This window comes from Lichenostomus cassidix, chromosome 14 (genome assembly GCF_008360975.1).
Source record: "Lichenostomus cassidix isolate B80296 chromosome 14, HeHo_3.0, whole genome shotgun sequence".
Taxonomy (NCBI): domain Eukaryota; kingdom Metazoa; phylum Chordata; class Aves; order Passeriformes; family Meliphagidae; genus Lichenostomus; species Lichenostomus cassidix.
This window is the reverse complement of record NC_139495.1, coordinates 1503349-1512186: the sequence shown is the minus strand read 5'-3', so window position 1 is coordinate 1512186 and position 8838 is coordinate 1503349. Positions and strand designations below refer to the sequence as shown.

Below are 8838 nucleotides of genomic sequence, written 5' to 3'. Positions count from 1 at the left end.
CATTCCCAGCCCCCCGGCACAGGGAGATGCAGTCAGAGCCCACAGCTGACCTGGGACCTTGGGCAGATGTTGCTCCACATGTTCAAGTTCAGGGTGGATCCTCCCGTGGCAGCTCCCGAGGGTGTTTCAGGGTCAGCTTTCAGCACTGCAGGGACACAGCGGACACGGTGACCCCCAGAGCAGCCCCGAGGTGTCCCTGCCCTCCTGCTGCAGCCACCTCTGTCCAGCCAGCCCGGGGCAGGGGCTGTGTCCCTCCAGCAGCCTCATAGCAAACAAATTTCTGTCATTTTACCGCCCCGACAGGAGTTATTTTTACAGTAAATCCTTCCAAAATCGAAACCAGCAACGCCCGCGGGTGTCAGCCCAGCCCTGGAGCTGCAGGACCGGTTGGGGGACGGGGCTGGGGACAGGACACAGCTCCTGGGGTGACAAACCCCTCCTGGCACTGTGCCAGCAGCTCCGGGGACCCTCGGTGAGGGTTGGTACCCCCAAACCTGGCCGAGGCAGGGTGCAGCCCTGCTCCAGCCCTGCCACCCCTCCGACTGCCCTCGCCCTTCCCTTTTGCTGGGATAAACGCTCGGATAACGTTTGTGCTCACAGCTCCTCCACGCTGGCATCTCAGAGCCTCGGGAGGGATTGGATTCCTTTGGAGTTGGTCTCCTTCACGGCCAGTACCGGACAGCATTTTGGAGCACAATGAGGGAAAGAAAAAGCTGTGGAAAAGGGAATGGGACTGGCTGTGATCTGGGAAAAAGGAGAGGAACGAGGGAAGCAGCTGACAGAGGGTGCTGAGCCCATCGCTGAGCACTCGTCTGCAATAAATAAACCCCTGCACAGCTATAAAGGTTTCCCCATCACCGTGAGCACCTTTATCCCCCTCAGGAGCACAGAAACTCCCACAGCAGAGCCTTTAACTCCTTCTGGGTTCATGAACCCAGAGTTCAAAGTGACCCTTTACCGAGGGGTAGCAAACAACCACAAAGCAAAACCAGGGAGAAGGAAAGGAGCCTGACAAAACAGAGTTGGGAAACTGCCCTGTCACACCCCGTGCGGGGAGCAACATCCCCACCCCGCACAGATAAAGTGCCGAGCGCTGCCCAGCCCCTGCACCAGCCCCAGCAGCACCTTCCCGGCTGAATCCTCCCGTCACCGAGCCAAATCCCCCTGGACGAGGAGGAGGAGAACAGCTCTGCACAGCCGCGGTAGGATTTAGGGGGAATAAAATGAGATTTAGGGGGAAAATTCCTTGCGTTGAGTTCAAGCGGCAATAACTGCGGGCAGTCTTGAGGGAATATCAGGAGAGAGGGTTGGTTTTCTATCAGAGGTTCCCCTGAGGGGTGTGGAGGGGTGGGAAACACCTGCTGGGCTCTCCTACTGTGTTACACTGGATTTATCCCCATCTGTGCCTGGGTGGTCCCATGAGGAGCTGGGGGATGGAGGGGAGCCCTGTCCCTGCAGGGCACAGGCAGGAGCAGAGCACGGGGTGTCAGAGGGAGAAATCGTGGGATTTCTTTCAATAATGGGTGGGGAAAGTCCTGATTTCTGTTCCATAGGGTTTAAAATCTCTCCCTTGGTCGCTGGGGGTCTGTTCAGCCGGGGTGGGCACACTGAGACCCCTGACCCCACAGCCCCAGCTGTCACCAGCGTTGGGTGACAGAATCAGCCCCAGCACCTCCAGCACCTTCCAACAGTTCCAGGTGTGAGACACAACTCTCCAGACCCGCTCTGAGGACAAACCCAGCACAGCACCATGGCGTGGGCACCCCCAGCCCTGGCAGCTGCCAGCCTCTGCCTCCGTGAGTCACCTCCTGTGCCCCCAAAACTGCCCCCGGACCCCTGGCCAGCCCTGGCACCAGGGATGCTCCAGCTGTGCTGCTCCTCACCCCGATCCTGCTCAGCTTCAGCACTCCCAGCTCTGCTGCCTGCTCTGCTCACCATCCATGGCTTTTCCTGCACAGACAGATTTCCCGGGATGGATTTATCCTTTTTTGTCTTCCATACCCACCTGGAGGGACCCGGGGCTGGTCAGTCTGGGGACTCTCTACACAGTTATCTCCAGCATTTCCTAAACATTAAATTGGCAAAGGAAAAGCTCTTCCCAGACTTTAAACCCAGAGCTGCTTGGAACAACCCCGACCACCTGTACACAATCCATGGATGTTTCCTAACATGCTCCCTCTTCCTTGCAGGTATCTCCACAGACCTGGTGAAAGCCACAACGGTGAGTCCCTGCTGGCTCTGCTGGCTCCCACTTTGCCAGGGCTTTCCCAAAATTCCACAGCTGCTGCTGGAGCTGCCACCATTCCCGAGTCCTCAGCTCAAGGGGGGCACAGCCACCACCTCGCTGCTGTCCCTCTGTGCAGAGTGTGGCCCTGGCATTGTCCTGTCCCTCCCCTGGGCTGCTCCCAAGCCCAGCCGCAGGGAAGCAGGGAGAGAGCCACCGCAGGGTCCCCACTCCTGAGCTTTGTCCTGAGCTTTGTCCCTCTCCTTTGGGCTTTTGTCCCCACGAGTGTCCCAGGGGCAGCTGCAGTTCTCACCTGGCTGTGGGTCACATCCCATTCCCTGCATCTCAAATCCCTTCTCCCCATTCCTCGTTGGGGCTGAGCATCTCCATCCTCTCCCCAGGCTGCCCTGATCATTGGAGCTGTCCTGTCCAACGCTGAGCATCCCCAGTAAGTACCAGCCCCGGGGGGGCTCTGAGGACCCGGTGGGGTGAATTTCCATTTCTCCCTCATCCTTGGCACGGCTGCTGTGCCAGGTCATGGGGTGGGGAGGATTTACAGCCCTGTGCAGCCGGTTCCGTGCTGGGATTCCAGCGGCTTTGGCTCCTGCTGAAACACAAACACACCGAGAATTCTCCTTCCTTGACGGGACTGACGCGGGAGCCTCCCCGGGCTGAAATCCAGGCTCTGCTGCTTCTCTGTCACCCAAATCTGCTGAAATCCAGGCTCTGCTGCTTCTCTGTCACCCAAATCTGCTGAAATCCAGGCTCTGCTGCTTCTCTGTCACCCAAATCTGCTGAAATCCAGGCTCTGCTGCTTCTCCCTCACCCAAATCACAGGATATGCTGGGCACCACCCCCGCCGTGGGGATAGCAGCACCCTGACACTGATATTAGGGGATATTTTCACGACACCCCATGTTATTCCCACTTACCCCACGCAGCCTCGCTCAGGGCAAAGGGTTTTCCCAAGGGAACGAGTGGATTTGTCCTTCACGGGCTTTTGGGGAGCTCGGGCGGGTGCTGAAGCTCAGCCTTCCATCCCCGCAGCTTCCCGTCCTCGCTCCGGCTGGAATTCCCGTGCATCCCGAGCAGCGAGCTGCCCGCTGCCGACATCCTCGCCTTCGCCCGGGGGCTGCAGGGCGAGCCGGGGCAGCTGAGCAGCGCCCAGGTGAGCAGGGCAGGGCGAACCGCACACCCCACCGAGCCGGGAGGTGCCAGGCTGGTCTCTCCCCGCCCTGGCATCGACCAGCCCGCTCTCCGTGCCCAGCTCTCCTGCCTGGCCCGGCTCCTCGCTGCCAAGAACCTGACGGCGGATTTCGGCAGCTTCCCACCGGACCTGCTGCTCTTCTTCGAGTGAGTGTGCGGGGGGATGCTGCGGGTTTGGGGTGGAATGGCAGCACCCAGAACCCCATGGCGTGGCCCCTGCACACCCCAGGGAATGCACCTCCCGCCCGCCCGGAGCAGGGGGATCCCCCGCTTGTCTGTCACCCCTCAGGAGGCACGGCTTGGGGTGCAGGCAGCACTGTCCTGTGCCCGAGACCCCCCAGCCCCTTGCTCAGAAGGGAGAGAGAGTTTCAAACTCCGCCGTGCCCACCAAAATCCCTCCCCCCTGGTCCCCACAGCCCGTCCGAGGTGCGCCCCGGGAGCTGCAGGGAATTCTACTCCCGAGCATCCCGCGGGAACCTGGAGCTGCTGCCGCGGGGCTCATCGCAGAGGGTGCGGCTGCTCCGCGGGGCGCTGACCTGCCTGGTGAGTGGCGATGGCGCTGGGGGTGACCAGGGACCGCCAGCCCTCACCTGGCGGGGGTGTGAGGCCGGCTGGTGTCTCGCAGGGGGTGCGGGACAGCCTCCTGGAGCCGCAGCAGCTCGGCAGCCTCGGGGCGCTGCTGTGTGACCTGGAGCCGGGGAGCATCGCGACCTCGGGCTCTGCCGTCCTGGAGAGCCTGAAGCTGTGCCCGGAGCTGACAGAGCCCCAGCGGGATGCCCTCAACGCCCTGCTCCTCACGGCGGCCACAGAGTACGGGTAAGGAGCCCTCCTGCTCCCGGAGGGGTGGGCAACCGGAAGGATGCTGAGCTGCTCCTTCTCCTTCCTCCCAGGGATCCTTCCAGCTGGGATTTACAGACCCTGCAAGATCTGGGGCCACTCGTGCTGGCGTTGAACCAAACCACGCTGAGTTTGGTGGCCGAGGTAAAGCTGTCCTCGAGGAATCGGGGGACATGTCCACCAGCCAGGTCAGGAGTGAGGCTGGGGGAGCCAGGATGCTGCGCCTCCCCGACCCAGAACCTCTGTCCCCCTGCAGGCAGCGCGGGAGGATTTCAGGAGGAGCATCGCTGCTGCCTACAGCAGCCAGGATCGTTCCCAGCGGGAGAAATCCCTGCTCCTCCTCACGGCCTTGGCAGCAGCGTCAGCTTCCTCCCATCCCAGGCTGAAGCGGAGCACGGAGGGTGAGTTTCCCTTTGCTCTGGGTGGGGAAAGTGCCCTGGGAGTGGTTGGATCTGAGAGCTCCCAGAGATCTGGGATTCCCATAAACTGGGGAAGTGGGGAAATTCCTTACAGCACGGTGGGGTTTGGCTCTTACCTGGGAGCAGGGATCTGGTGGCAGCAGCCAGGAAGGAGCTGGGACAGTGGGACAGTCCCCAGCACCAGGGCAGCACACTGCAAGGTCAGAGGATGCTCCTGCAGGTGACACAGAGCAGCTGGAGTTGCCTTTAACAGAACAAAGCACAAGCGGGCTGCAAAAAAAATCACCAGGTTCTTCAGGAATAATTTAAAGGATTGAGAGCAAACGAGGCACCTCCATGGGTTGGGGACCAGGGGGTGGCATGATGATCCATGGGGCTTGAGCCACATTTTTATGATTCCCTGTGCATTCACCAGCGATTCATTCTTCTGAGGGGCTCTGAGCCGTGTGGCAGGAGCAGGGCCAGGTGGGAAGGGGACACAGGGGACACAAACCTTCTGCCTGACACAATTCCTTGCCCTCAGGCTGCCAGTCCGGGCCCATCACTGCCAGCTCCATCGATGACTCCTTCGCATACTCCCCCAAGCAGTTCAACCTGTGCCTGAGCAACGATGTCATGATAGAAAACCTGAAGGGTCTGCTGGATCAGCCACTCCCCCATGACCATATCCAGGTCCTGAAAGGAAAGGTGGCCCAGGTAAGGGGTGACACAGGACAGGAGCCCCCCAGCAGCACGGGCAGATCTGGGATGGGCAGGACCTGCTGTGGGAACAGGGAGCAGCAGGCACAGGGATGAAGGTGCATCCTCTGCCCCCATTCCTGCCCTGGTTTCTCTCCCCTCACCCTCTTTCCTGCCCCACAGATTTTCCCACTGGGGATCCCGGAGGAGGAGCTGAAGTGCCTGTGGTCACTGGGTGAGCTGTACACGGAGCAGGAGAAAAGCCAGTGGCCAGTGACATCCAGTGACACCCTGTCAGCTCTGCTCAGCCCCTCGGGAGGACAGTGTGAGAAATTCCCGGTAAATCCACGGGAGCAGCAGGGGATGGGTGCTGGGAAAACCAGGCTGGGATCACCTGTGCTGCAGCCTGGCTTGCGGCAGAGGCGCTGTGGGATTTTTTTAGGGTTTTAGAGCATCTCCCTTCCCTGCCTGTGTCCCCCCTGTGCCCCTCAGGTGCAGCAGCTGCTCGGCAGCTATCAGGTCCTGGGGCAATTCTTGACTGGGCCCCTGCTCCAGCAAATCGGAGGTGAATACCTGTGCAAGCTGCAGGAGGAGCAGATCCAGCAGATCCCTGCCGAAGCCATCGAGTGAGCCGATTTTGGGGATCCTGATCAGCCCTGAGAGACCCTGGGATTGTGGGGAGCTGGGTGGTGGGATGGAAGACCCCCAGCTCCGTTTTGGATCTCCCCACCTGACCCCAAAACCATGAGCAGGGCTAACCCACAGGTCCCTCCCAGCCAACAGAACATTTTCTCTGTGATTTGGGCTGCTGCTGACCTGTGCTCCTCCCTTCCAGGGCTGCTGGGCAGCTGAACATTTCTTCATGCTCCCAATCCAAGAAGGATGAGCTCTACAGGAAAGCTCGGGAGGCTTTTGTCAGATCCTATTACTGCCAGCTCCGGCCCTACCTGGGTAGGTGTTCCTACCCTGGGTTTGGGGTCTCCTCCTCGGCCACAGACAGGTCTGGAAGTTTCCAGAGCCTCTCCAAACCCTGCTCAGAAGTGCTGGCAGGGTTTGCAGGGCTCCAGGTGTGCCATGCACTCTCTTTAAGATGGAGCTTCAGCTGAGGATCTGAAGAATTTGGCTAATGCTGGTGGGGCCATAAATATGGATCTGGACACTTTCCTGACCCTAAATCCTGAGGAACTGCAGGTACAGCCCTGGGATGCTCCTCCTCTCTTCCCACTGAAGGGCAGGGCTGGCCAAGGGCTGAGCAGGGGGTCTGAGGGCAAATCACCACCAAATCACCAATTCTCCACTGTGTCACATTTTTAAATTTCCTTCAGGGAGTTTGAGTTGCTCTGCAGCCCTGCTGGCAAAGCGCTGGGGGCTGTGGGCGTGAAGGAGAGGGATGATGTCTGTGTGTTGCAGAAACTCAGCGTCACCGACGTGAAAAATCTGCTGGGGAAAAACCTCCCTGAGCTGAAGAAAGCCGAGAATGAGACCTTGGTGAAGAGCTGGGTGGAGAGACAATCCCAGAGGGAGCTGGACAGCGTGCTGGGCATCGGCCTGCAAGGAGGGCTGCAGGAGCCCACGACAACAGCCACCCCTGCTAGCCCCACCACCTCGGCCAGGGTCACCCCCACAGCCACTGTCCCCACGGCCACCCCCACTGTCCCCACGGCCACCCCCACTGCCAGTCCCACTCTGAGCACCATGGTCCCCTGCTCCACCCACCCGCCTGCCACCACAAGCAGAGCCACCTCCCCTGCTGTCACCCTCCTCACCACCCTCCTGGCCACCAGCAGCCCCAGTGCCACCTCTCCCAGCTCCAGCCCAGTCCCTGCTGTCACCTCCGGAGCCACCACCAGCACTGGTGTTGGTACTAACCCGGCTGGTACCACCCACAGCACTGCCACTACCGTCCCTAATGCCACCTCTACTCCTACTGCCACCCACAGCACTGCCACCACCGTCCCTAATGCCACCTCTAGTCCTACAGCCACCCACAGCACTGCCACCACTGTCCCTAATGCCACCTCTACTCCTACTGCCACTCCTAACACTGCCACCACCATCCCTAATGCCACCTCTACTCCTACTGCCACCCACAGCATTGCCACCAGTGTCCCTAATGTCACCTCTACTCCTACAGCCACCCACAGCATTGCCACCAGTGTCCCTAATGTCACCTCTACTCCTACAGCCACCCACAGCACTGCCACCACTGTCCCCAATGTCACCTCTACTCCTACAGCCACCCACAGCACTGCCACCACTGTCCCCAATGTCACCTCTGCACCCGTTGCCACCACTGTCCCCAACCCCTCCTCTGCTCCCACTGCCACCCACAGCATTGCCACCACTGTCCCCAATGCCACCAACTCCACCCCTGCCCCTGCTGCCACCACAGCCCCACACACGACGTCCGCTCCCCACAAGCCAACCCCAATCCCCAACTCCACCAGCCCCACCCAGAACAGCCCCAGCTCCTCCTCAGCCCATCCCACCACCCTGCCGTGCCCAACCAGCTCCCCCCCGGCATTTCCCGGCCCTTCTCCCACCCCCAGCAGCAGGGAGACCCCCAAAGCAACGCCTGGGAAGGTTCCAGTGCCTCCACCACCCACATCCCATGGATACATCAACCTGCAGCCTGAGCCTGGTGAGTGGGAATGTTGGGAATGATGATGAGGACAAAGCACTGAGTGCTGGCTGCTCCCCCTCGTTCCTGCTGGAGCCAGAGCTGGGGGACAGCTGGGGACACAGCTCTGCCAGCTCCCGAGTGCTGTGCCCCTGGAGAATCCCATTCCCTGTGTTCTCCCCCAGGATCAGGATCCAGGCTCTCCTCCTGCCTGCTGCTCCTGCTGGCAGCCACCGCTGGGAACATCCTGCTGCGGGGGCTGCTGTGACCCCACAGCTCTGCACTGCCACCCCACACATCCTCCTTCCAGCCCAGAATTCCCTGCTGGAGAGCAGGAACCCAGCAAGGAGGAGAATTCATCTCTCTGCTGCCAGCACAGGAATTGGTTGTTATTTTCGAGGCTGGGCAGTGAAGCAGGACAGGTTGTTCCAGCTCAAAACAGCTCCACAGGTTCTTACTAGCAGTTTACTCCCTGTAGTACAGCCACCAGCAATGCTGACTGCTCTGCCCAGGCAAGAGCACTGAGCCCAGGGATTTCCTGTCTATCCCATCCCACTGGGATCTGTTCAACAGTGGGACAAACTCAGGGATGTGAGTCACTGATGGCTCAGCACAGCAGCTGAGAGATCCCCAAAATCATACTTAACTTTTTTTCATGAACTGCTTTTTGATCAGGATTTGTTCAAACCACACACAGATTCTCACAGCATGATTAACTGGAGATAATTTATCTTGATTACTGTTCAATGCTATACAATAAAACATCAATCAACTATTTTTTTTTCCTAATCAAAACGTGTCCTGTGAGGTGTTTGGTGCTTTGTGGGGAAGTTTTTCCAGCAGAAATCCAAAGT

At 59.7% G+C, this 8838-nt stretch overlaps 1 protein-coding gene across 1 annotated transcript; it reads left to right on the top strand.

Annotated features, from left to right (window-relative positions):
• The first annotated feature begins 1075 nt into the window (after positions 1–1075).
• Positions 1076–8779, top strand: LOC146430584 (mesothelin-like protein). Its single transcript, XM_085075318.1, is given in 17 exon segments — positions 1076–1202; positions 1554–1796; positions 2190–2221; positions 2626–2672; positions 3272–3392; positions 3492–3577; positions 3847–3973; positions 4056–4246; positions 4321–4411; positions 4524–4668; positions 5210–5382; positions 5548–5689; positions 5807–5990; positions 6200–6315; positions 6455–6555; positions 6775–8005; positions 8170–8779. Coding segments are annotated over 16 exon segments (2916 nt in total). The 5' UTR covers positions 1076–1202; positions 1554–1750; the 3' UTR covers positions 8253–8779.
• Positions 8780–8838: the final 59 nt, after the last annotated feature.